The sequence below is a fragment of the Astatotilapia calliptera genome, chromosome 20 (assembly GCF_964374335.1).
Source record: "Astatotilapia calliptera chromosome 20, fAstCal68.1, whole genome shotgun sequence".
NCBI lineage: Eukaryota > Metazoa > Chordata > Actinopteri > Cichliformes > Cichlidae > Astatotilapia > Astatotilapia calliptera.
Window position 1 is genome coordinate 36,733,248 of NC_137441.1, and position 27,523 is coordinate 36,760,770.

The 27,523-nt window shown below is 40.2% G+C and overlaps 1 protein-coding gene across 2 annotated transcripts; it reads left to right on the plus strand.

Annotated features, from left to right (window-relative positions):
- Positions 1-6,517: 6,517 nt before the first annotated feature.
- ngfa (nerve growth factor a (beta polypeptide)) lies at positions 6,518-27,065 on the plus strand. Of its 2 annotated transcripts, none has more exons than XM_026153426.2 (3): positions 6,518-6,904; positions 25,320-25,427; positions 25,760-27,065. In XM_026153426.2, the coding sequence occupies exon 3, from the start codon at positions 25,771-25,773 to the stop codon at positions 26,659-26,661; it is 891 nt and encodes a 296-aa protein (XP_026009211.1). In that variant the 5' UTR covers positions 6,518-6,904; positions 25,320-25,427; positions 25,760-25,770; the 3' UTR covers positions 26,662-27,065. The 2 variants fall into 2 exon arrangements, with proteins under 2 accessions (XP_026009211.1, XP_080151261.1); XM_080295135.1 differs by lacking the exon at positions 6,518-6,904 and adding an exon at positions 22,628-23,315.
- Positions 27,066-27,523: the final 458 nt, after the last annotated feature.

The window sequence follows — 27,523 nt, forward strand, 5'->3', positions numbered from 1 at the left end:
AGACTCCATTTCCAGTTTCCACTTTCTCAAGTTTCACTGCTGCTCAGTGGTTGGCCAGACGGATCTGTGACACCCATGCAAATAACATGCAGCAATCTGCTAGTGAGCAAAGCAATCACAAGGAGGTTTTTGGTGCGACTGGTTTCACCCAGTGTCAGACAGCAACCTTCAGGAACCACTCGCCAACTAATCTGCGAATAAATGTGTTCTCCATAAGGAAAGGTTGTTTCTGCATTATGCCAACTAACCTTTAGCTACTGAAACTTATCTCAAGCAGGTTTTGTGATGTTTTCTGCCTAATTTCTTTCCACTCTTCATACTTCATCATTCGTCTTTACTTTATGGCAAATAAAAGTTTTGAGTTTGTGGATTTAATTACTTAATGAATTAATTATGAATTACTCAAACCAAATGTAAAAATTTCTATATTTTTGATGAATGGATTAAGTAAGGCCAAGCATTGATTTATGACACTGAATAGAAAATGGGATGGGATGATGATGTCAAGTGCCGTTTGCATTCTGAATACCTGCTCGAGCTTGCTCACCTCTAGGTTTCGTAGTGTTGATCACAACAGTTATGGAGTGAAAGTGAATGACTAAAGTTCTTTGAGTAATTCTGAGGAAAAAAAAAGTGTGACGTGTAGAAATCAGAGAATGCCTTCTGATGAGCGCTGGACTAGGATGTGAGTCACGGCTGGTTTGACTCCCGGTGGATGCCGGGAGGATTTTTTGGTCTTGTGTGTCATATCTATGGAATTCATTTGAAAGGGGGACAAAGTGGTTCAGTGGTTGCAACCGTTGCATCAGGGCAAAGGACTCCTGAGTTCAAACCCCGACGTCAATGAGGAGTTTGCACGTTAACCCTGCACTTCTGGACCTCTGGAAATTCCAGTCATTAAAAAAAAACATGCTACGTCAACCCTCCGTATCCAGGTCCAGGGCAGTTTGGTAAAAGATATTCCAGACTATATTTCCTGGAAATGCTTTAAAAAAAAAAAAGGAGTGTGTGTGTCGATGATGGGATGATGGGAACAGTTTTCTTAGCAGAAAGTGGTGAAAACTGGATTCTGTCAAAGAGAATGTTTAAGTTTCTTTGTGCTATTTTGGGTATTAAAGTGGAAAAATTGGTGGAAAGTTACCACGAAACAGACTTTGATATCTGAGTGAACCTGAGCCAAGTGATTTCCTGTTCATAGCTGGTTCTTTTTTTTCTTTTGATAACATCTCCTATGTCAGACACACTGCACACTGTATCTTAAGTCTGCTCTGCCATTTCTATTGCCAGCTCAAGTGTGTGATATACATGCATACGGAAAGGATTTAGAACCACAGTGTGTTTTGAGGCAGAGAGAAACATATTTATGCTTTGTGAGCTGTGAAGCAAGAGACCCAGATATAGCAGCTCGTTTACAGGACATTATGCCCTCTGTGTTCGTGGGACATGCAGTCGGTATAGACGTTTATAGAGACATAGTGACAGAAATATCATATTCAAAAAATAGCTCATTTTCTAATATGGACAATGCAGTCATATCTGAAATTAGTTAGTATGTTTGTGTTTTATTTACACTATATTTACACATTTTAAAAATTAATCTGGAACATCAATTTATATATATTTGTTTTCCTTGATTGGTAAATCCATTAAATCAATTCTCAGAAATGAATGCTAAAAGCATTAAAAAAGTGCAAGAGTCCTGTGACAAGACGTGAGCAGCAGTGTCTCTACAGTGGGATGATGGCTCTCATCCTTTGACTTTGGCAAAGACCCAGAAGTGAAATTAACACAAGATGTTGGTAACGTAATTTTGCCAAAATCTCTGGGAATGGGTTTCAGTAGCAGTGAGCCATGTTGCAAAAACAATGGTGAGAGAGGCTAAAGGTTAATACACTTACTTATCCAGTATCCAGAACCACAGTAACAGACACAGGCACACATAAACACACACGGGGACTTGGGGTTTAATGAAGTGCTTGCTTTCCATTGAGAGCAGATTAGGGTTGGAGGGCAAACTGTGGGAAAAACTGGAAAACTATTCAGTTCAGGAAAAACATCATAATATTTTCATGCAAAAGGATGGACATTTTGGAGTTTTTTCTGTATGTTCAGGTATGCTTTGCTGTCACTCTGCATCCATCGGTACATTGTGTGTATGGTGCACAGTATGCATTAGTTTGAGCCTGGCTGTTTGCGGGCCTGTGTTCTATGCAGACTGTCCTTGGGGGGACAATGGCAGGATTCTGCATAGCGGAGCCGTGGGAGGAAGGGGACAGAAGAGTCAATGAGTGAAGAGGCTTCTGGATGCGTCAGCACAAGGCCATGATGAGGGTGTAGGAGGACGGGTCCTCTAACGCAACAATGCATCGAGGAACATCCATTCAGTTGCCTCACAGGACAACACGCAGGCAATATAACATTGGGTACACATTGCTAACAAAGGTGCAGGTGAAATTAAGCCATCCATCTCTTTGACATATGGATGACTGGGACAGAAAGTGTCAGTGGCTGATTATTTTGTGTAGATTTCCACTAGTCATCAAGAAATAGATCAAAATGCTGCTGGGAAATGTCCTCATTGCTCAGTCTGTTTAAGTATAAAAAAAGCAGGTATAAAAATTGATGTCAGAGATCGTTTGCATTAGGATAATGATGGATCTCATTATAGTTAGACGATAGATGATTGTTTATGCATCCACCGGGAACATTTTGCTCAGATGACATCTTTTCAAGTTTGATGTGTAGCTCATCAGTTTTTGCAATAGTGCAAAAGTTAAAACATAAATTATGTGATCAGAATAAAATTAATATATGTTCTTTGAAAAGGCAAATCAAAGAAAATTTTCATTAGTTATGAAAAGAGTAGGTCACAAATCACAACAACACAAAACTAAGTATTCTTCTATTTTTTTCATTAAAATGCAATATTATGCTAATTGAAAAGTGTTGATTTATTTATAAATAAAATACTGCAGTGTAATGTAGTGAGATACTTTAAATGTTGACGTCTTTTTAAAGAGTAATCACACAATTATAACATCTATTATTACCTTTTCTGTTAAGTTTGACACAGTTACATACACCAGCAATTTATCTGAGTAAATGTTACAAGTGCCTTATTTATAACAAATCAATACAACAATATTCAAAACAGACATGAAAAATCTCAGTGACTTCACTCATGGAGCTGTTAATGTTAAAGTTCAAATACTTAATTAACAAGGATTGTAATCTTTTCAGTGATATTGCTTGTTTGTTACCAGTGTTTCTGTGGCCAAGTGAAAAAGAGACACCGTGAGACTGTTTAAATGTAACTAAACACCATTTTTCTGGCCCTGGGATAGAAGAGTCACAGACATTTCTAAGTGTCCACTAGTGAATGTTACACTATGTAAAAAATAAAATAAAATAAATCCAATCAACCACAGAGAGCCAAACCACTTCCTAACATCAGTTTACAGCCGAACAGATTCCAACAGTAATTAAACAGTAATCAGCTGTTTAAACAAATCATCATTGTAATCTTGTGAAAATCCATTAAAATAGCATCAACAATCATTGCTCTGGCAAACGTGTTCTGGTGTGTTATGTGGATGACTAATAAATGCTTAACAACAGTATGGCAAAGTCAGAAGTATATTACATCATTCTTGCAACAACTGACATGAATGAAGATGTTTACGCCTACCTGTGTGGGCGTACACATGTCTGTAACTCAACGGTATCTTTGAGCATGGAGAAACCTGCCCGACCGCTTCCTTCCGGTATTACTGGGAGCATGTTGATCAGCTTGTCATTAAGTGCTTGGATGAAAACGGTGAGAAATTTGGGTTTATACATGGATTTATTGTGGGTTCGCTGCACTAGTTTGATGTTGTAGCATATCAGAAAGAAATGTACTCATGTTTTGTTTTGTGTTTTTTCTGTTTAGTTGTTTTTCTTTTGTTTTGTTTTGTTTTGTTTTGTTTTGTGTTTTTTGGGGGGGTTTTTTGTTTTTCTTTTGTTTTGTTTTGTTTTGTTTTGTTTTGTGTTTTTTTTTTTGTTTTTCTTTTGTTTTGTTTTGTTTTGTTTTGTTGTTTTATTTTGTTTTTCTTTTGTGGCAAGTGAATAAAAATTAAGAAATTAAAATAGAAAAAATAGGGGAAAGAATATTCATAAAGCCAGATGGAGGATGAAATAACTTTTTTGACGTTCTGTCAAGCAACACGCGACAGTGTTAGTCGAGGCTAAATGTGCTTCTCTAGCCAACAACAGAAGGTGGGGCAGGTTATTCGTAATAGAGGAGGTTTGACAACATCCACTTTTCTGTCACTGCATGCAGATTGTCCATCTCCACCCATTTCCATCTCATTAAGCTTTTTATTATTGTTATTAAGCCTAGTATAAGCTTCGTTTAAGCCTATGATTATTACCACCTTATTGTTGGAAATAATGGTGGATTTTAGTCTTTAAGCTTTATAAAGCTTTATAAAACAATGTCTATATATGTATGTCCCCTTTAATAAGTATACAAGCACATTGGCAGAGAATTTGGGTTTTATAGCAAAGCTGTGTAGACGCTGTAAGGGATTTGCTCGTTCCGCATCACTTTGAAGTCACCTGTGGATGTTTCAGGCTCTGGTTGCCTAGGTGACCGTAATATATTTAATACCAGTTCATACATAAATCAGCTGGATTGTTCACTCTCATTGGTAGTCACTTCAGTTGTTCACCTGAAAGATGAGAAAGGTTTATCATCCATGTCGTGTTACCAGCAGTTATGCCTTTACACCATTCACTTTCTTCACTTTCTGCGATCTCCACTCATCAAAGTGCTTCCAGTCTTGAGGTAGCTCACCTACATTAGGCCCGCTGTCTTTATCAAAACCAGACACACAAGTGGTTTGGTCCAAACAGCAACACAAAAGAATCATTTCACTGCTTACATTGCAAAGTTTATATTTCCCTTCATGGAACAGCAAGGTCTTTTACCATCAGCCGAGCTTTGCATGGGTTCTGTTAAGAAAAACCCTTCAAGGATTTGCTACGCACAAACAAATGCTGGATCCATATCAGCAGGTGAAAGTATGAACAAATAAACTCATGCTGTCTTCTTTAGGAAAGACAAACAAATCTAACAATGGGCAAATTTTCCAAGTCGGATAACACAGGAGATAGCACTGATGTACTCACTGTTACAGCTGATGACCATTTTAAGGGCTTCCCCTCTCTATGATATATGAGTCCAAGAGTAAAAAAAGAATCTCAATAAGGCTTACCTATGATGAAGAAGAAAAACAACAGCTGCGTGCCTTGTTATTGGACTTTTAAATTGTATGAAAGCATAATAGGTATACTTTAAATAGTTTAAATCATGTAAACCTAAGGTTTAAACTCTTATATGGAGGCACTGTTGACCGCCGCTCCACCACAGCAGCCATAGTCACCCCTCCTTAGCATTTTTCACACCTAACCAACCCCAGAGTGGGGCGTAGTTCAATAGTTTGCTGTCTGGAGTCTCCCCCTTTAGAGTCTCGATAACCACGGCTCAGGCAGTTTTGACAGTTACAAAAACCTTCACACATACACAACTTACAAAAAGCTCAAAAAGAGCTTTGCCACCTTTGGGGAAATGCCCACTTGGGCCTGAACTCAACAGTAGGGGGTCAAAATTCTTGAGCAGAGAGAGACCCTTCTCAAATTTTCACCTGTGTTTTTTCTTCTAGGCCCCATTTGCAACCAATATAGATTTCTCATTAACACTAAAATAGCACCAGCTTTTCTTCTGAAACTAAAGGAATTTCATTTTCCCAAGAGGAAGAAAAAGAAATAACACTGACACACAATCCTTCAGTTCCCTCATTTTTCCTCTCTAGGTCTGTCAGGAGATGGGTAGGATGTCTTTCTGCTCAGTGCCAGGGGCTCTGACAATGATATGGTTCAGGTCAGAGAGAAGCTGTGAAAAAGAAAAATTACGTACAACCAGATAGAGGCTGAGAAGGGAAAACCATAAAATGGGAAAACAAATATGGATAAACCAGGAAAGAACAGAAATATCAAAGAGACTGTTGTGATACAGGAGCCTGGAGGGGCCTGATGAATGCAGGGCGTGGTTGATGGGACCTGTGCGTTTGGTGTTTAGTTTTACGCTGCCGTATTTCCCGTCTTTTCTTCGACTGAAAAGTAACAGACATGAATTCCTTGTTGCAACAGACCATCAAAGTTTTATTAGTATTAGTCCATGAATTTCACTGAACTGTGCACATTTTCTAGGGTTGGACAGCAGAAGCCTGCGACTATTTGCGCAGTCAGCTTTTAAAGACAGGGATTTTACAACATCCCTAAAAGAGTTAATGAGTTATTTACCCTAGCTGGCCTCCATAACTATGCTGCACTACTAATGATATATTTTAGAGTCTGTGCGGCTAGAAGTAGCAAGAAATGACTCATATAGGGGAACAATAACGGCAATCAATGGCCCTCCTGACCTTACATATGACTTCAACTGTCACATGAACTGTCTGAATCAAATGGAGGCTTTTTCCACTGTTTTATACACACATGGATGAACGGAGAAAAGAAAAAATGAATGTCACTATTGAACATTTATTAAAAGTGCCACTTTTTTCTGTCACAGACGCACGTGGATAGGGTAGGCACTAGGACCTGCTGTGAGCCAAACAGCAGGGAGGAGAAGCTTTGGGACTGTAAACTTTTAGAGCAGTCCATTTCCCAAAGAGTGTGGGAGGGAGACAGACAGAAGTGGATGGCCCAAGACCTGGATTCACAGCTTTAAAAGTAGGAGCGGGATTTTGAGTTTGGGGCAATTCTTCCCCAGGCCTGGAGAGAGTGAGGTGGAATATAGCAGACTTTCTGTGGAAGTTTTTACTCAGTGGGGAGAAAGAAAAAGGAGCATTAAAGGGTGGTGAGTCCTACCTTGCTTTTTTTTTTTTGCTTTGTTTTTCTTTTTATTAAACACTGTAAATATGCGGGGCGTGTATCCACACATGGCACAGAAGCAGAATCTATTACAGAAACTCTGAGAGCATGTTGTTAAATGTAAGTTGAGCCTCTAAATTGAGATTGAGAACAGCAGCAGCCACTTTTCTATAGAGAGGGGGGATTTCAGCTGACTGCAACATACATGAGGCACTATTAAAAGTTTACTGAGATAATGTTGCTGATGATTGCATTTCTATGTCATTTTAATGTTGTGAGCCAGGTACAGAGGTTTTTCAGGTATTTGCAGATGCAAAGATCAAACGGAGGAGGACAGGGTGTAGAAAGAAGGAGAGAATAGAGGTGAGGAGTAGAAAAAAAGGGGGTTCTTCAAACTTCAATGGGAACCCGTTTACTGTTCAGAAAACTCCTGGGACATCAGGTTACCTTTTCTTTTTCTCCCTCTCTCTCTGTCTCTTTCTCTTTTTTCTATCTGTCGTTCTCTCCACTCATGTTACACAATTCTCAAAAGACTTGCAGATTCTGATGAGCTCCAGTGTCCAATATGAAGCATGTTGAGGGTGTCCTCACACCTGGGTGGGGCTTGTTGTTTATAAGGTGTGCTACTAATCATTTTTTCAACTCTTTAAACTAAATTTTTAACATTGTGTTGTGTATGCGTGCGTGTGTGTGTGTATATGCAAGCAAGCGTGGGTGCTAAACACAGACCTCACGCCTGCCACTCCTACGAGGGAATTCCTTTCGGGGTTTGACAGGAGAGGAATGTCACAGTGAGCCAAAGATTACACACACAAACAAACATGAAGCAAATCAACAGTGTCACTAAAGGCTTTACCTTTGTCATATACGTGTGGCTCTCTGTGAAAAACACATTCATTGGTTCTAATATAATGTGCCGAGGATGCTGTTTGGTTGTGGTCCATAAAATCACCAAATATCAACATTGATATATCAATATAGGTATCATATAGATAGGTGTTATGTTTTGTCACCCACCAACGTACCTGTATTATCTGCTTCAGCAGCAGTGTACTGTATTTATGCACCTTTGTGTTACATAATAAAATAAAAACAGCTGAGGTTACTGCAGATTGGAACGAGTAAAGAAGTAAAGTTTCTTTAAAAACAGTGAAGTTATAAGTAAATGGCTGATGTTACTGGAGGGGATGTGATTGCCTTCATCTCCTCTCTGTTGGCCCTCTGTTGGCAAAGTGCTGCAGCAACCTGACTATATATCCTACATGACATGCTCTTCTTTATGGTTAACGCAGGAGGAGTCAGCCAAGGCTTAGTTAAAATGAATGTTTTGTAAGTTAAAAATAAAAATAAGATAGGCCGTAGTCAAACTTCAGGTCTGAAATGAGTTTTCTCAAGCAAAACAGGTTCTTTTTCTGAAAGGGAAATCACAGTAACTGTTATTACTGATTATATCTAGAGTACGCCTTGTTGACCTAGCTGCCGGTCTGCCATCTATGCAGACCAACCTGGACACTTGCTAAATTTGTAAAAGTCCAATTTATGACATATCTCTCTTTTTGCTTTTACCTTTTTTTTCTCTAATAATTAGAAAACAAAAGGTTTTCCTGTGTGTAACTGTGTTTGCAATTGAAACAGAAATGGTTTTACCCTGTAAATCTTTCAAACCTAGCAATGCATCCAATGCCAATGCTAAAAACAACTTAAGCCATATGAACTACCGTTCGTATATGTATGGAGGGCAGATGGACAGTGCTGTTTTCCCCCGCAGACAAAGATGTCTGTGATTATTCATGACCCTCTCAGGTTTCCCTTTGAAGCTGAGTTACAGCTTTCCCTATGTTAGCACCAGTGTGTGCAGTTGTGTATGTGTGCATTAGTGTGTGTGTGTGTGTGTGTGTGTGTGTGTGTGTGTGTGTGTGTGTGTGTGTGTGTGTGTGTGTGTGTGGGAGGGAGGGAGAGCGTAACAGAGTAACTCTTTACAAATGAACAAGTATTAAACTACTTAAACAGTGAAGAGGAACATATTCATGTGCAGCAAAGAATGGCCATAAGGAAACATACTGTAGAGTGTTTTTATGTCACAGCTATTTACCCAGAAAAAAAAATAACCGTGTTGACCTTTTTAAAGTTACAGACCAGCGTAATACATTTATCCCTTCTTGTTCTACATGCTGCATTTTTATCATTTTGTCAGTTTAAGACTCAAACACCACTGACAGCTTGTTGCTCTGCTTGCTATGTGGACAAGTGACATAATCTGAATCTGCAGTCACTCGGATTTTGACAAGAACAGGATCCACCCCTGAAACACATAAAGGAGGAGATGATGTGGGCTGTCTAGACTGAATGGTTGTATAGGACACCTGGGCAAGGGAGAGGCTGTGACAGCACACCTGTACTGTCAGTTTATCTTTGATTCTTTAACCCGAGGCCAGCGACAAACAGCTCTTAAAGTGACTCTAGATTTGCAAACACCATAAAATAAACATAATTTTAGTTGGGTTTTCAATGAACAATGAAAATTTTTATTATATCTCTTTTGATGGACATCTTTATTTAAATTATCAGTTGCACTTTGATTATTAATGTGACTAAACTGTGTGCCAAGCATTAGGATTATTCATGCAGTAATCTGCAGGCTAATATAGGATGGGAGTCATGTGACGCAATTTAGGTGACGTTTTAAAACCCACAGCTTCATGCTACTTCAGTAAAAATACCGTATCACCAGATTACACTCAAGTACTACTTGCAGAACTAGAAAAAACGGGGCGGTGCCAGTTGGCAACAGAATATTTAAAGGTTTCTTCACACTGGATGATAATGTCTTATCAGACCACAAAAGCTGGAGGCAGAATAATCACAATCCTTAATAATCCTCAGTGGTTAATTGCCCAATTAGTGACAGGTAGAGATTTTCAAATACCTGCATTTACACCTGCCCACAAGCATTATCTGCACACCTGATCAGCCTCTGAATTGCTTTGCAAGCCTTTTCCATGCTTCATGATTCTTCATGCATCCTTTAGAGTAACACTTTTTGTAGCATTACACAACAGGTAGTAAAATTAGTAATATTGTGCGTATTCTAAATCCTTATGTGCTACAGTGTGGTGAAAATATATCATTGGTGATGTGAAGATGAGATTTCTTGATATAAAGGCTTATTTGATTATTTTACCATAATTTTACAATTTAGTAAACTAGTAGTTTTAAGGTGTAGGTTTTGTTAAAACTGTTTAAGTCAAACTTTGACTTTAAAAAATGAATCTAATAACTAAAATTTATTAGGTGAAGGAATCTCGTTTCTTTCTCTATGAGTGATGGTTATGCTCGATAAAGCAGAAGGAAGCATCCCTCTTTCTCGATAGTTCATGGGTCAGAATGTAAATGGTTATCTTTTGGGTCAATACACAAAGTCGGGTGAGAACATCTGGCGTAAAGTAAACTAGTCGAAGGGTCTGTCTGAAATCAGTGGGAAAGGTAAAAGGTCAGAGTTGGAGGTTATACCTCTGTGCTTGTGTAGGAAAAGCAGGATCTGGAGGCCACTGCAGGTCAGAATCCCGAAGGAGCTCTGAGCAGAACAGACAAAAAATATATATATAAAATATCGGAAATGTAACATCAGCTTTCTGCTGTAATTCTTGTTGACATCTCTTTTACAAACATCTTCTCACAATGTTTGGAAGGAAACGTGTTCAACAGAAATCTCAGCTAACATTGTTTGACATTTGTAACTTACTGGATTTGAACAGGGCTCTTGTCAAACATGTGCAGGATTCTTTATATGGACCTGGTTTTCTGCCCCTTTGCGCTGCACACAAACACGCTTCCGGACTTTTCCACAGATGAAAACTGAATCCAGTTGCAATTCTGTGTTGAAGATCTGATTTTGACAGGTGCTGCATCAAAGGGTTATGTCTGTGTGCTCTGATCTTATTTCTATCTCTATTGTGTGCATAGTACTATATATGCCTACAAAAAATACATCTAAATGTACTGACATGCCTGCTCATTCCACATAAATGCCTCTGTGACTTTTAGCTATGGCTTACTCTGGTTTCATGCATGTGCACGCAGCACAAACACAGTAGCTGAAAAATGGCCTTTCTTACAGCTATAATAACAGTGTTGTGGTCTTAATCTGTTGACTTTGTGTTTGTCTGATGTTGTGAATTGTTTCACTGCAACTCCTCGTTAGATGTGTGTGTACATTTGGATTAACGTGATGACACTGTCTCACTCTCACTTTCCTTTGCCTTTAACCCAATTGGTAGTTTAACTATAGCTTGTCTGGACATGAAACTTGCTCTTGTTGCCATCAACAGAACAAAATACTTGGTCTCCTCAAATATTTAGATTCAGTACAAAAGCCTCGTGAAAATAGCCTGATAGTTCACAATAGACCTTTTTTTGTAACAATGTTCTTTTTTTTACTCTACACAAACATCTCTTCTTATAAATTTTAAAGTGATACAATTTTCTCACCTGGCTATCAGAAGCTATCACAATACAGAGTGTAATAGTAATGGACACCAAGCCCAGCAGTGGGAGAATGGGGTTTGTCAATGAGTATTCACAAAGCGCATGTGTGTACATGTGTATGTATACATGTTTGTGTTGGATACCCTTCAAACACATAGACACGCCTTAGCCCCAAGGATACAAGCGAAGCCTCTCATTATGCACTCATTTTGATTCTGCCGATTTCAGAATGCACAGAATGCATGAGGATGAGCCACTGGCTAGTCGTAACAGATTAGCCTCCTGCACAGCCAGCAGGAGTTAACAAGGTGTTGTTCTACATATAGTTGTTTCAGCCAGACAGGATCCTGCAAAATACCAATACATCAAGGACTTTACAAGCAATTTTCTCTCCTCCAAACTATCCGTTTTATCTGTCATCGAGTTTTGTTGCAGTTAAAACTCACGGATTAATGGTGAGTCCTCAGGACTTTTGGGGAGTATGACGCTGCAGGCAGCAATTTCTCTCTGCTAGATTCTCTTTTAAGCCTTGTATTAAGCTCCATAGTAAATATTCATTTATCTAAACTCCTGTTCCAAGTCACTTACATGCAAAAAAAACATACACACACATAGAGCTGTGCTGGAAAGTAGCCACTTACTCTTTCACCAGAGCTCTGCTCACACAGTGAACATGGCATGCTGCTAACAGACAGAGGATGGGCCTGGGAGGTCCCATGCAGACAGGTGTTAGACATCAGCCAGAGGGGAAAAGTGTGGGAGGGTCAGGAAAGGAGGGAGATATGAAAAGGGAGATAGGGAGAGTGAGAGACATAGAAGCAGAGAGAGAGAGTGATGACAGCACGATGTGGAGACCACACAGAATAGAAACTGGTTCGTTCAAATCTTTAGTAAGAGGTATCATGGTACAATCAAACAAACACTGGGAGGGACAAAAACAAGATTCTTTGTACAATCTTGAGCAGATTCAGTGCACTTCTGACAAGCCTGTCTATAAGAGTGCAACAACATGGACTGCAGTAATCAGTGTTGTTTGGTTAACTAGAGACGAAGCTGGGTATCCTGGTTTTCATAAAGCTGGCAAAGTTCAGCCTCAAATTTGACTTTTTTTGGATGCATTAACAATATACAGCACTTATGCCTCCTTCAGACATCCACTAATGTCTTTCAGTCTGACTTAATGTGAAAGTATCTGTTTCATGTATGATTGTGCGTCATAAACACGTTTAAAAGTTAATGCTGCAGCCTTACTAGATAAGAATAAGAAACATTAGAAATAGCCACAGATTTCTTTTAAAACCGGCCCAGTCTGAGTGCCTGCCATTACAACAGACAGGAATGTGCTTTTTAACAATTTTAGCATTTTAGCACAAACACTAGAGCACAGATGGATGGTAGTTCTCATGCCTTGCAGACAGGCTTCCAAAAATCACCTAGTTTCCCTAATTGCCCCACAATGTTACATATATCACAGACTGAGATGTTAATAAGATTATTAAAGATTGAATCAGAAACTAACAGCACTGTGTTTTTCATGCAGTGAGTGAACCTTTATAAGCTGCTGTTCACTGGCTGTCTGTTCCACTGGACCAGGCGTATAGCAGTTATCGGTTAAGAATAAAACCATAGCTCCCAAATTTAAAAAAAACAAACCCCAACCTAATGCATATTTACCAAACCCAGAGTGAGCGCTGCTTTCAAAAAAGTGGGGCCAGTTTTTTCCTTATTATTATATTATTGCTGTCTTTTGAGTTGAGTTGGGTTGTGAACTTTCTGCCATTGTTACCACAAAGTTTTTGATTAAGAGTCACCAGTCAACAACCCTCTGGCAACTTCTTGAGAATAACCTGTATTTCTTTACTGTTTGGCGTGTGGTTGCTAGGGATGGGTATCGTTTAGGTTTTATCCGATACCGGTGCCAAACCGGTACTTTTGAAACGGTGCCGGTGCTTAAACGGTGCTCAAACCAGTGCTTAAAGAATGGAGAACACAAAATTGGTCCTAAAACCTCTCATGTTCAGCTGTTTTTTTGTAAAAAGATAACAATGTTAGCCTTTTCTGCAGCTATGGGGCATATATGGCATCACTCTTGGCTGGAAGCAGTGCTTAATCGATGGAAAAAACACCAATTTTGTCCAAAAACCTCTCATGTTTAACTGTTTTCCACTTTTTCTTTGGTCATTTTAGCCTTTTTGTCCAGGGTGAAGGGAGTATCTGCCATCAAACAAGAAGACAGCCGCATGTAACTACGTCTGTGTTTGCTAGTTCACCTTACATGCATTAATGTAATAACGTGGTTAGCCTACTCAACGTAAATTACACACGAACAACATTAAGCTACTCACGCAGAGAAGAACGGCTGCTGCTGCATCATCATCCTCATCATTTCTGCTACACTGGCAGGGCTAGGGGCCAGGACTCTCCTCTTCGGGTTTTTGGGGGATGTTGCTAACTCCGGGTCCAATAACAGGCACCACACCCGCAGTAGATGTGCTCGGTGTGAGGTCTCGCAGCAAGCTATCAAATACGGCGCATTTCTCGGCTTTTAAAAAAACGCTATGTGTCGCCAGGTGTTTCATCGGATTCGAGGTGTTACCTCCTTTGACAGTATCACAGTATCAGCTTAAAGCACTTGTTGCTGCTGAGTTTGCATCTTTTGCTGTGAAGTACAGCCAGACTTTGACCGCTTCGCTTTGGGCATTTTTAATCTGTAGCTCTGCTCTAAAAGAACGTACGTACCTGGACCCGCCTACTACGCTCGGAAACGTAAAATGATTGGCTAGAATCTAAAGTGTATCACAGCTCAGGGAAAAAAAGCACCAAAATAAAGCACCGAAATGTGCGCTGCTTTTCGGTCTGGTTACTACAGTTTATGACAGAACCGATACCGGTACCCATCCCTAGTGGTTGCTGGGGGTTGCTGGGTGAAATTAGTCTCAAAGAGAGTGCTTTTGACTGCTTTGCTAACAGTTTCACATGGAGGTTTTTGTTCCATATACAACTTTGGGAACAATTTCACCTGCAGACTACAAGCAACCTCCCACAAACGCTCTCCAATGAGTCAGAAAATATAAATTTAGGTGTGTGTATATGGGGCTTAGCAGTTGATTTCACAGTGACAGGAACCATTCACAAATGATCAGGGAATTTCCCTAGCAACTGGTGGTTGCCAAGCACTTGCCAACCAGTCTCTAGGCCTGTGTGACTGGGACCTAATGTCATGATCCTGGGTCCTTTTGTGTTTTCTCTTCGATTTTGGTTCTGTTCTTCCTCTGGTTAGTGTTTACTCTGTTCTGCCCGTGTGTTCCTGTATCTAGTCCGCGTTTCTTAGTTTGTGTCCTTTCATGTGTAAGTTCCTGTTTTATTGTGAAGGTCTGCGTCTTATGTGAGTGTTTTCAGTTTGCCTCCCTAGTCTCGTCATGTTAATCACTCCCAGCTGTGTTTCCCACCTGTGTGTAATCTCCCTGTGTTCTCTGAGTGTATTTAAGTTGTGTTTTCTGTCTTAGTTGCTGGTTCGTCTGTGTTGTTTCCCCTCATCTCCCCGTATGTATTTCCTCGGACCTCCCTGCATCTTCGTTTCTGGTTTGTGTTGTTAGTTTCCCCAGTTTAGGTTTCCGGTTTCATGTTCACCCACCATTGCTGTTTGTACCCACTCCTGTAAATAAATACTCACCTGCACCAGAGCTGCCGCCTTTTGGGTCCTTTCTCCAACTCCACACGGCTTGCCCCGGCAAACCGTGACACCTAAATTGTTTCAATATTGCCTTTTTATTAAAATCTATAAAATATAACACAACCATTAGGGTAATTTTTGCATATTTTGCTTCTTTAGCGTCATGGAGCAATATTGGTTAACACTTCGCCCTAGACCCCAAAAACAAAAGCAATTAATCAGTTAAATCTAAAAAGTATTATGAGAAAGAAGTGGAAGGTAAAACTATTCAGCCAGCCTTTCAGACTGTTTCCTCTGTATTTGTTGACTATGTTTTAAAATTAATTTGAATTAATTTGAAGCGTCATGAAGGGATGCAACCAGAACTACTTTCCATGTATTAAAGTTTCCTTTTAGCTGTCTGTCAAACGTGAGAACTAGTTGTGTTTCCTGTGTCGTATATGCTACCATTACCAAATTCAATTAAGAATATTTAGAGAAAATCTTGCGTGCATATCTTAATGTTTGACATAGCATATACTCAGTCTTGCGTGACCACACCCGTGCTCATGGCGACAGACAGACCGCAACATAAACGGTGCGTAATGGAAAGTTTTAGTCTCTTAGCAAGCACATCTGTCTATTTACGCCCATGTTTCACTTTACGTTGCGCTGAAATCTACCTGGATGACTCACTCGGGGGTTGCTCAGCTGCTGATTTGTTTACAATACCATGAGGTGGCAAAATTACACACATTTGTCTCCTCAGATACTGCTGTTAAAAATACTCTGCTAAAGGTTTGAGCACTAAGATTCAACTTCTTTACTCAAGTAGAAGTGTTGAAGTACAGGCTCTGGAGTGTAATCAAGCTTTGGAGGACATTGCTACCAGCTCACTGAATCTAATGCCATAATAGTATCATACAAAAATAATATTAATATAAGGGAATACACAATTTATTTAAACTTAAATACCAATTCTAATGAATATACTCACCTTGAACATAATGTTATGAAGGACACAAGTAAAGGCAACCAAAGGAAATCTAATAAATGACTCTACTTGCTGTTGCATTTATTGTAGATGGATGATTTTGCTTCTTCAAGTAAGTATAGCCAGGGGTTAAAGTGGGATTTGGCAGGTGACGTTGGTTGAAGTGGTAGAGCGTGGGAAAATGAAAAACTTAGAAATACATTTTGTGTACATTTTGTGATCAGCTGACCTGTGCTGGTGTTTTATGTTGTGATCGGCCAAATGAATTATTAAGATATAAGCAGATCTTATAAGAGCCATCGTCGCTGATTCTCCAGCTTTGACAGCATAGATCTAGTATAAAGGCAGAATTCAGTGAGTTAATCTAATCAAAAACATCACCTTAAATTTAATTTGATTTGTGCAACCTTGATGTAACATAACACTGTCCATGAACATCACAGCTGCTCCGCACATTCGATTCAGTTCAGTTCAATTTTATTCATGCAGCGCCAAATTACAACAACAGTTGTCTCAAGGCGCTTTATATTGTAAGTGCCACAATAATATATTACTGTAAACTTCACCGCAATCCTGAAAACTAACCAGTTTAGCCTGCTCTCTCCCTATGCAGCCTTTGAATAATAACAAGTCAGTATACTTCAGTTTCTTTGAAGTATACTGACTAAGTTTTTTTCCCCTTCTTGATTTCTTACTCTTTTTCATATTTGTCACATTTAAATGTTTCAATTCATTAAAAGTAAAGATAAATGATGATTTCATTTATTGAAGGAAAAAAAGCTGTCCACACCTACATGGCCCTATGTGAAAAAGTAATTTCCCCATAAAGCTAATAACTAGTTGTGCCACCCTTGGCAGCAAGAACAGCATTTAAGCATATGTGATAAGTGGCAATAAGTCTTTTGCATCACGGTGGGGGAATTTTGGCCCACTTCTTTGCACAGTTGTTTTAATTCCATCACATTAGAGGGTTTTCAACTATACAGACGTGAATTTATTGGTGTGTTTCGAAACATTATCCTGCAGCATAAGCAAAGTGCACTTAAACTTTAGAGCATAAACTGATGGATATTCTCCTTCAAGATTTACTGGAAGAGTTCATAGTTCCATCATTAATGGCAAGTCATTCAGGTCCATGTCTGACGGTGGGTATGATGTTCTTTTTATGAAATGCTGTGTTAGTTTCACACCAGACCGAAATAGTGCGAAAAGTTCAAATTTTGAGTTTGCCAGTCCACAGACAAGACGGACCTCCAAATATTTACCCAAATTGTTGTGCCTTTTTCTTTGTTCTTCTTATCCATAAATCATTAACACTAACTGTGAGTGCTGTTCACCACTGTTCCACGTTTTCTCCATTTATAGATAATGGCGCTCACCGCGTTTCACTGGAGTTCCAAAGCCTTCGAAATGACTTTGTAACCTTTTCTCAGCTGTTCTTGAGTTTCTTTAGATCACTGGATTTTAGTCTAGTTAACTCAAATATAGTGAACACATATGTAACAAAGCAAAAATCAGAAAAGGGACAAATACATCTTCCCAACGGTGCATGTGTTTGTATTGATATTACAAATATTCATATTGGAAGATGGATCAAGTCAGAGAATTTTTTAATCCTAAACCACTCTTTGCCATTTTGATTAGATAATACACGTTCCCCAACTGGACGAGTAACAGCATGAGTGAAACTCTGCATAAATGGTGTTTGAGTTTTACTCTAACAATAAAGCTACAATATGATCTAACTCAAGCCTGAAACTGCTGGTTTTCTGTTAAAGCTATTGAGAGAAGACACAAAGTGATGAAACTCCACGTTTTCCTTTCTTTTGAATGCTTTGTAACTCCCCATTGCCTTTATTTCCTCCCTCTGACCCTGTCCTTGAACTCTTCTTTGTCTCAGTGTCTGTTCCACTATAAACTTGTCCTTCCTTACTTTGCTTCTCACATGCTCCTTTATGTGTGTAATTCTCTAGATATCTTATTGCCCATATGCATCCCGCCCTCCAATATTGCTGCCTCTCCCTATCCCTTGATGTATCTGATTCCTTCCTCTCCATCCTTCTGTCTTCATCGCTGTCTGTGGCCAGACAGGCATTCTTGCCTCTGGCCCTCCTCATGTCTCTGTGCTGCTGTGGGATTTTTAGATGCTCACCAGGAAGGGGGAGTTATTACCAGAGCCGAGCCAAAAGATTAAACACTTGTCACGAGAAGATTGTTGAATGTCAAGGTCATAAAAACTAGGGTTCTGGAAAACATGTTAATCATTGTGTTCATCCTGACTTCAAGGCTTGGAGGATCAGCCTCCCACGTCCACTGGTCCAGTGCAGGGAGAGGGTGGGTTGATTGGGGATGGGCCCATTATGTGGAGAGAAAGAAAGGGGGTGAAAAATGGAGAGAATGGCTTTCACTAACAAAACTGTGATGCTCTGACTGAGGTTTTGAGTGACTTCCAAAAAACTGTCATGTCTTGAACTCGGCTGGAATCGAACAACCAACATTTTTAGTAAGATTATAGAAAGTAGTTGAGCAGTTTGGTCAGAAACAAAGTTATAAAACTTGCTTAATACATCTCACCGACAGCTGAGAGAGTGAGTGAGCCAAGATTTTAAATCTTATTGAACAAATTCAAAGCTGTCTGGTACTTGTTATTGTGAGTTCAAGAATTGTCTCCTCAGCGGCTGTGGTCTGAGAACACTTCGGCTTCATATTTTGCTCTCAGAAGAAGGTCCAGCAGAGTTTGGCGATTGTACATTAAGAGAGAGTTGACTCTACACTGGCGCCACTGTGACTTAAGTGTTTGCTTAGATGATCACATATTACTAATTGCTAAATGAACTTAAGTGACAGAGTCGAGGCCACTCTCCCTCCCATTGATCGCTGGTCGGTGCCCATATACGCCATCATCCATTTGATTAAACCACTTCCACTCCTTTTAGTTCGTCCCAGCAATCACTTCATGTTTCTCAGGGGTTTTTGGCATTGTGTGCTGGTACCCGTGATCGGCCATCAGCTCAAAGACCTCCTGGCAAACTTCTCGTTTCGGGCTGCTACCAATACTACCATCAGCCACTAAACACAAAAACATCTGCATCTCATGACGTCTGGTGATGTCATATTTTCATATCAACTCAGCTTACTAGGAGCAGGTACTGAAAAAGTTTCACCTAATGGAAACCGAGTGGAGTCAAGCCAGCCTAGAAGGTATAAGTGGAGGAGGGCTGCTGGTGTTCATGCTTTGTATCACAGGTGAATCACTCACGTTGTTCATTAATAAACAGTTTTGTTGCATGCTGACATTAATCTGATATTTTCATTGACAGTGGAATAAATTTTAGCCCTGTTTGTACAAACAAGCTTCGATTTGCTGCTTTTGCTTCCAAATTACTGCTGGAATGAAAGTATTGTTTATATTTTAGGTTCCTTTCACGAACGCCACAGTGATTCAGTCTTTCTATTATGATGAATCAGTGTTCGACTTACTGTAAGACATCATGTGACAACAGTGGAGCGGTTGACGTCGCACCGCAGCCACGTCTTTGCTTTGTCTCAGGTTTACCCGTAAATAAAACATGACTGTGGAACAAATGTTGTCAAGAGATGAAATTGAATGTGTTGCTGCACGAAGTTTCGGCAACAAAGACTTTCAGGTCCAACAGTATAGGAAGAGCCCTGGGATTCTTGGAACTGTTGTTCAGTATTTTGGTCGCCCTTAAATGCCCCGGGGCTTTGTTGCATTGTGGGAAGCTGTGACTTAAAGTCAACATAAGTATGTTATTGCGCCTATATTCTGCCGGATACACTGTCAGCTTTTATTTGTATGTATTTGTATTTGTATCCTCTTGACACAACACTTTGACATCTACTTCTCTTGAGTAGTTTAATAAAAGTGTAAAAGTGAAGCCATATGCGGACACAAAGCCCAGTTATTCCAGTTCCAAGAAAAATTCATTCCACAGGAAATGCTAATAGAAATCCTGTTGTCCTTGTGTTTGGTGAATATAAAAAAGTCAATCACTTTAAGGCTTCTGAAGCAGAACCAGTATATATATTATTTTATCCCATAACAAAACATTTATGTATGCTCTGACTTCAGCAAGAGTTGGAAAGAAGAAAGACCCTCTCCAGTTAGAGTCTATGGATTTTATCAGAAAATGGTTGCGTAATTTTCCCCAAAGACGAGAAGATAATGGTCTGACCCTGTGCTTTGCACCTGCAAAGATGCACTATAGTGCTCAGATCTGCTTGCTGTTAGGCACAGAAACAGCCATGTACTCAGGAAGTTACCTCTGGCTTTTAACTGTGAGAGTAAAGATGAACACTGGGTCAAATTCCAGGAGCAAAAAAATAAAAAAAATGGAGAGACAGATAAATGAGAGACAGACGGAGAGAAACAGAAACCCAGAAAGCACGAAACAGCAGGATGAAGATGCTGGCTCTTTGCCAGTTTGTTCCCTTTAGTTCCAACACCATGGCTCCCCTCTTCCCTGATATTCTCAAGATGCCCTCGGCAGACATACAGAAGCTTTTATTTTACAACAGCTGATGGCAAAAACAGCTGTGCAAAATAGAGTATATTCATAAAGAATCATTTAGGTGCTGTCCTTTGGATGGTTGCTTATCAATTACCATCCCCTACTGCCGTTGTCATTTACAGTCCTCTAACACTGCAGGCAAATGTAACTGAAATGTTTGCAGAAAGCCCAAAGCTGTGGTTTATTTAAGATGTTTTTTGAACTACTGAGCCAAATGTTCAGCTGATTGCCAGCATGCCTCTCTATGGCTGCCAGTACCATTTAAATGAACGCTCGGTCTTTTGATAGCTACTCATTTGCAGAGGAATACATTTTAAAGTTGTATGTGCTGTTACCTGTGCATAGTTAAACCCTTACATATTTTATTGTTGGACATAGTAAACCGATCGAGTAAATTCAAGTTCATGTCGAGACCTCATACTTTGTTTTTCCACGCTGTAGCATTTGCCAGCTCCACATTTTGCACACCAAATGTTATTTTGTTCTCCATATCTCGCATCGTTTGTCATCCCTGCAACGAGTAAAGTACTTTAGCAGGTTATGTGTGCCTGCATGTGTGACACTACCTGTCTCGTTCCCCCCGTGTCCTGTGGCTAAAGCAGCAAAGTTTGGTGGTTGAAGTATGTCTGATTTACAGCAGGTGCTATTGTTGTCCATGTAAATGTCTTTTTAACATAAAGACCAGGGGGCGGTGAGGAACAAGGGTGCAGAACAGTACGCCACACAGGCTTAAAAAATGGCAGCATCATAGTAAATGGAAAACTGAACTATCATTAAACTCCTCTAATATAGTTTGGTTTTTGTTTCTGTTGGTGGTGGCGGTTAAAATATATATTTTAAGTTAAACAATTAAATTCACTTGAGAAAATGATGGCTCTAAGGTTAAATGGCTTTATGCAGACAATTTGAATTACAAATTGGTAAAACTAATGCTTAGTTAAGACAACTTAAAAGGTAAAGGTCACATCTGGTATCAAGAATCACCAGATACAACCTGACAAACCAGGAGAGTGACAGAAAAAAGTGTGACAAACTGGGAACAAGTAATAAACAATTAATAAATAAGATAATATGGTTACACTGGTAAGATAAGTGTGAGACAGCAGTTTTAAGAGAAAGCTTTTAGCATGATGATAATCTTAAATTGGCAGCAACTGAAATCAGGAAAAGCACAAATGCCACAGAGAAAACAGAAAGAAGAAGTCAGCTGATCGAGGGTGAAATAACTCATAACAATGCTTCGGCTGAAATATGGAAGAAATCTACACTTTTAATGCGTAAGAGAGTCCAAACATTCTTTTAATTTTGGTGACTGCTGCACGTTTGCTGTGCCAAAAAATAGGAGTTTTAACGTGTTTCCAAGAAAAGACTCAGCCTTCCGAGAACCTTTGGGGAGTGTAATTTAATTGTTATTTTAACGCTGCATGACATCATTTTACGTGACAACAACTCGTGGCAGGTTGTTGTATCGGTTTCACATGGCAGCTAATCGAAACTGTGACACGTGATTTTCCTTCTGTAGCTGAAACATCGTGAATGGAAGCAGTGTAAGGATTATTTCGAAGCGTTATGTTATCGGCGAGTGTGTCGCTGTGAGGAGAAAAGTTCAAACTCTCTTACAACAGTGAGTTGTGACAAAAAGACTTTCATTTCAAACTTTCTCCAAAAAGCAAAACTCGTTTAGACTGAACACGAACTAGTCCAATTTTTTAAACACTGATAACATTTTTAGAGGAAATAAATATATCTTCAACATTTGGATGTGTGTTAAAGGAGAGAGCACGTTGACCTGGCGGTCATCCTGCCTGATAATTATTTCCAGTGGTTGACAGCAGGAGGAACTGTGCTCCACTGGGTTGATGAAAGACACAGAAAAGCTGTTTACCTTTCTCTGTTTTGCGCTCGGCCTCTTTTCTCTCCTCCTCCCTCTATCTCTGCCGCTGTCAGTCTCTCTTTCTCACCCCCTCATAATCTATGGCCGCTGTCATCGCTCTGAGAGAGCGGCGTGTGTTTGTTTGACACGCTGCTCCTGCATATCTTTTAACAAGGACATGTCACTAATAACTAATGTATCACACAGACAGGAAGACACCCTCGCTAACTGTAAACTAACCCCGGAGTGATGGCAGGCGATGCTCTCGTGCCTTCTTGTTTCACACGAGTGTGTAATGCTGTAAACTGTAGTCTGATCATTAGATCATCTTGTGGACTAGCAAAAAAAAGAAGTGTTACAAAGTCAGTACCAGTAACTGCGTGGCTGGTTTCCACTGTCTTTGGCTACATATGTGGTCTCTAAAGTCTTTTTCCCTTCCTGTTGCCCAATGATTAGTTTTCTAGGTCACAACCCGGCAGCTGTGTGACTAATGTCATCTTTTCCACTTGCTTTCATCAACTTTGGCAGTCTGGTTTGACCAGGTAGTGCCATGTGGTGCGTGGAACCCCAGCATGTGAAAGTGATGGATGACTCAAGAGAAAATGGTCTTGATTTACAAAGCTGGCCAATCAGCTTATTGTGAAAAAAGGGAAGCTCCTTATATTGATGGATGAATCATAAAAGAATATTGAACTACGGTTTTGTTTACCCACCAGTGTATTAATACAGCATGTGTAGTGTCTGGAAATATGAACCATACAGGGTCTGTCCTTTCTCTGGTTTGTGGTTTAACGGTTTTGGAATGCCTCTGTCATTACTTGGCCACAGGACTGTCTCCTTCTAGCTTTGCTGCTCTTCAAGGTACAACATTTTACTTTTTATCACTGCTGCAATGATCTTCCTTCTCTAGTGTTTGATGTAGGGTGTTAGCACCTAAATCCTAAATCTAGGATTCTTTTTTCCAGGCTCAATGTGGGCGATGTTTTTAAACTCCAGTGTAAAACGCAGTAGTGCTTACACAGAATCGTAAAACAAACAGTTTAGGGAGGAGATGTAAATCCTGCTCAACGTTCAGGAGAAACACCAGCTTGTGTGTTTGTTTTTCTGTGTATTTGTGCGAGAAGGTCAGAAGGATAGTCAGGCCGATTCTGATGCAGTGCCGAAGTAATTCTGTAAGTCAGAGGTGTTCTGCTCTGACCTGTGTGCTCATGCTCTGCAGTGTTTACGCTCCACCAGCATTAAACATAAGCCACATATTTTTAACATGAGGATCCTTCACCATAGGCCTTGCAAATAGTGAGCGGCACATCAGCCTGGATCAATCAGCTCACTGCCTGTTTGGTCCGGCTCCATGTGTGCAGGGTGTGGGTGTTTAAGTGTGTGTATGGTTGTGTTTATTGAAGCTAAAATACAATACAAAACCAGTAGGTATGTTTTATAAAACTATAGCTGTTTCCATCATCCGTGATTACTTGATTGTTTTACTGATCAGCTGCCAAACTGACTTTTTGGCAGTGTTTGAATAAGTATTAACAGAAGACGTCGTAACAATAGCACAGCGTAAAAGTATTGGATGCTTGTTAAACGCTGCATTAAAAGATTTACACAAGTAAAGGGCGTGGATCTACTTTCAAAAGCTAACAATCACAAAAACAAGAGTATATGAAAAGCTTTGTCTAACCGCAGGAAAGCTGTAGCGTTAATATTTGAGTAAAGAGCAAAACTGCACCGAATACAGTACTCGAGTACTGCATCATTACCTTTTACAAAGCCAACAGCAGAAACATGTTTAAAGAACATTAAAAGTCAAGGACTTGTGGGAAAATACCTGAAGAGTGATTTAAACTCTTTTAGCTGAGCTGATATTCCTAATGGGAACAGAGCCAGTGACATTTTGATATTTTTCAGCTGTTTGAAAGGTGGACGCTGGTCTGTTCAGACACAACACTGACCTCTGCTGGTTATAAGTGCGACACTGCAAGGATTACAGCAAAACTGGTTTTTGCAAGAAAACTGTAAAATATCACGGAAAAAAATCAGGTTTCTTTTTTGTTGTTGTTGTTTTGTGAAGATTATCATATATCACTAATTGCTTTTTCTAACTTCCTCGTTTCTTTAATCTCCTTTCAAAAGGCTCCGCCTCCCACACCAAAGCAGTAAAACATGTTAAGTTAAATATTTATAACACTAATAAACTTGTGTTCCAGCACTAAGCAAGCAAAGTGAAACACCGACACAAGTTTAAAAAATAACAGTAATGCTGTCACACCAGCTTCCACTGACCTCTGTGACCTGCTGGGTGTTTGTCTGGAAGGAAGTGGGTGTATTCACACACAACGCGACGCTGTGCAAACGATCCATGAAAACAGCATTATGTGCATGTACACATACAGATGCATGGCACTATTTTCAGTGCATAGGTTCACTATGTAACGAGTAACACTGGATGAGGTGTTAAATGCCTCACATTCCAGTGTACGGAAAACGCAAGCTCTTAAAGTTAAACATGGTGAGTGTGTGTACACGGCATGAGATAAGGTTAGGTAATGATAAATTGTGTATGTCGGTAAAAAAAGGGTGGCAGGTTTGCGGGGCTGTCTAAATAAACGAAACCGCTTGTTAAGCATGTTTACATTCCTGATTGCTCTGAATGGCTTTTATGCCCATCTTGTCCCTTTGCAGGGCACTTAAACACATACTCCTTTTGAGTCGGAGGTTTGCCTTTAAGATGACTTTTCCTTTGATTTGGTTTGATCTGAAAAACGATAGCTCCAGATGTATTTATGAAAATGTCAACGCGTATTATATCTGACTAAAATAACATTTGCACAAGTATTTAGTGTGTTTTTTGTGTGTCTTTTGCAGAGCTGTAGTTCACGGAGTCCAGATGGCAGGCATGAGGGGCCCGACCTGCATTGGAGTCTGGCTCTAGAGTCCACAGGGGCTCACACTTCAACTGGACACATTCCACAGGTACCCTTAAACACTCACCAAGAGTAACACGTAAAAAGCAAGACATACTTGAGCAGGACCAAAGAAGTGCTCAGTGAATCAGAGCAAAAGAGTCAAACTAAGAACAGAACTAATGCCCCCTTAATGACAACGTCAATGATTCTGAATCTTAGATGTCACAAATGCACAGTAAAGGTAAAGTGTTACATTTTCCAAGTGGATTGCTCACTTAGAAACTATTTATCAATCCTTTCATACATTTTTCAGTGCATTTCAATTAGAAAATGTGTGAAACTTTTCACTTTAGACATTCATGTGACATTATCTCAATTGCGTGTTTGTGTTTGGTTTAGGACGTGTGCCCATGAGGTCGTCATCACTGGTCCTGCTCCTCCTGATCGGCGTCCAGGCTGTACTGAACATGGGAGGTGGATTGGCCCGGAGTGCCGGGGCACCCAACCACAAAGTAGGACAGCAGACGGCAGCCAATCACAGAGCAAGACAACAGCACACAGTAGCCAGGGACCATCTTACTGAAGAACACACTTCAAAGCAGCATCATAGGACCAGCCACCACAGGACCAAGAGGCCTCATCGGGCAGCTTTAAATGCAAAGGATAGGAGCCCTCTTGTTGGGCACTCTACGTTGGATTCCCTCCCTGACCCCTCCATCCCAGTGGTGGATCCCAAGCTCTTCTCCAAGAGACGTTACCGTTTCTCACCTCGTGTCGTCTTCAGTGAGGTTCCACCATCACATGATGCCCTAGAAGGTGAGGGCTATGAAATTGATGGAGTTAGAGGGGTGAGGGTAAGGCGCCGAGCAGGATCACGCACCATGCACCGAGGAGAGTACTCGGTATGTGACAGCATGAATACCTGGGTGAGCAACCTGACAAAAGCCACAGACATGTACGGAAATGAAGTGGAAGTGCTGCCCAATGTTACAATCAACAATGTGGTGAAGAAACAGTACTTCTATGAGACCACCTGTCGATCCCCTACTCAAAGGGGTTCTGGAAACGCAAATGGAGGGAAGCCGGGGGGTTGGGGTGGAAAACAAGGTTCCAAATCAGGCAACTCGGGCTGTCTCGGCATCGACAGTCGCCACTGGAACTCCTACTGCACCAACTCACATATTTTTGTAAGTGCCCTCACCACCTTCAATGAACAGACAGCCTGGCGTTACATCCGCATCAATGCCGCCTGTGTGTGCGTCCTCAGCCGGAAGTCTTGGGGAGGAAGACGGGGGCACTGACTGAGGCGGACGCCCGACCACCAGACTATGAACAGAGCACAAACATTTCTCATTAACAGCCACTGCAGCTTTATTGCCAATACTGTAATCCTTTCCCACACATCCAGACAAACACCCCCACTGACCAAAGCATCCAAACAACACACGTACTTAATGCAAACACACACATCCACACACTCGAACATCTGTCCAGCCCCTCGGCCCCCCGACCCTACCTCAGTCAAAGAAGTCCTGGTTGTTTTAAATTATGAGGACTGCATGTCATATTTATGGTTTATACAGTCAAATATAAAATTATATACCGTATGTGTATATATACAAAATGAATTCAAGCTTTTAATGTTGATGTTATTGTTGTTTTTGTGTTGTTCATGCTGTTATTTATTAAACACCTCAGTACTTGCCCGGTTTCTTGTGTCTGTTTGAGATCATGCTGACCGTCACACATCTGCAGGTCTGATCAACTCTGGTTGTTTTAACGTCTTTTAGCTCTTTGCTTTACAACTTTAGTTTCATTGTCTTCTGTAAACCATTACAAAATCCAACCAGCCGTTATAAACAGGTTCGATAAACTTTAGCGTTTAGCTCATGATAAATCCAAAAGCAGTAACCTTCGGGGAAACAAACAAGACACTAAACTTTATTTGATGTACTTGTGTTTTCTTTCTTTATAATCTTTGCTTATATTAAATATTGTAAGCATATTCACATATACAGTACCAGTTAAAGTGGGGACGAGAAATCTCAACATGTGCAGTAACACGGGGTTTCTAACAGTCATTGTCTTCTTTAAATGATTCCCACGTGCAAAAGCTAAAAGTCACAAGCCCAGACACTGAGTCACCTTAAATATTTTCCAAAT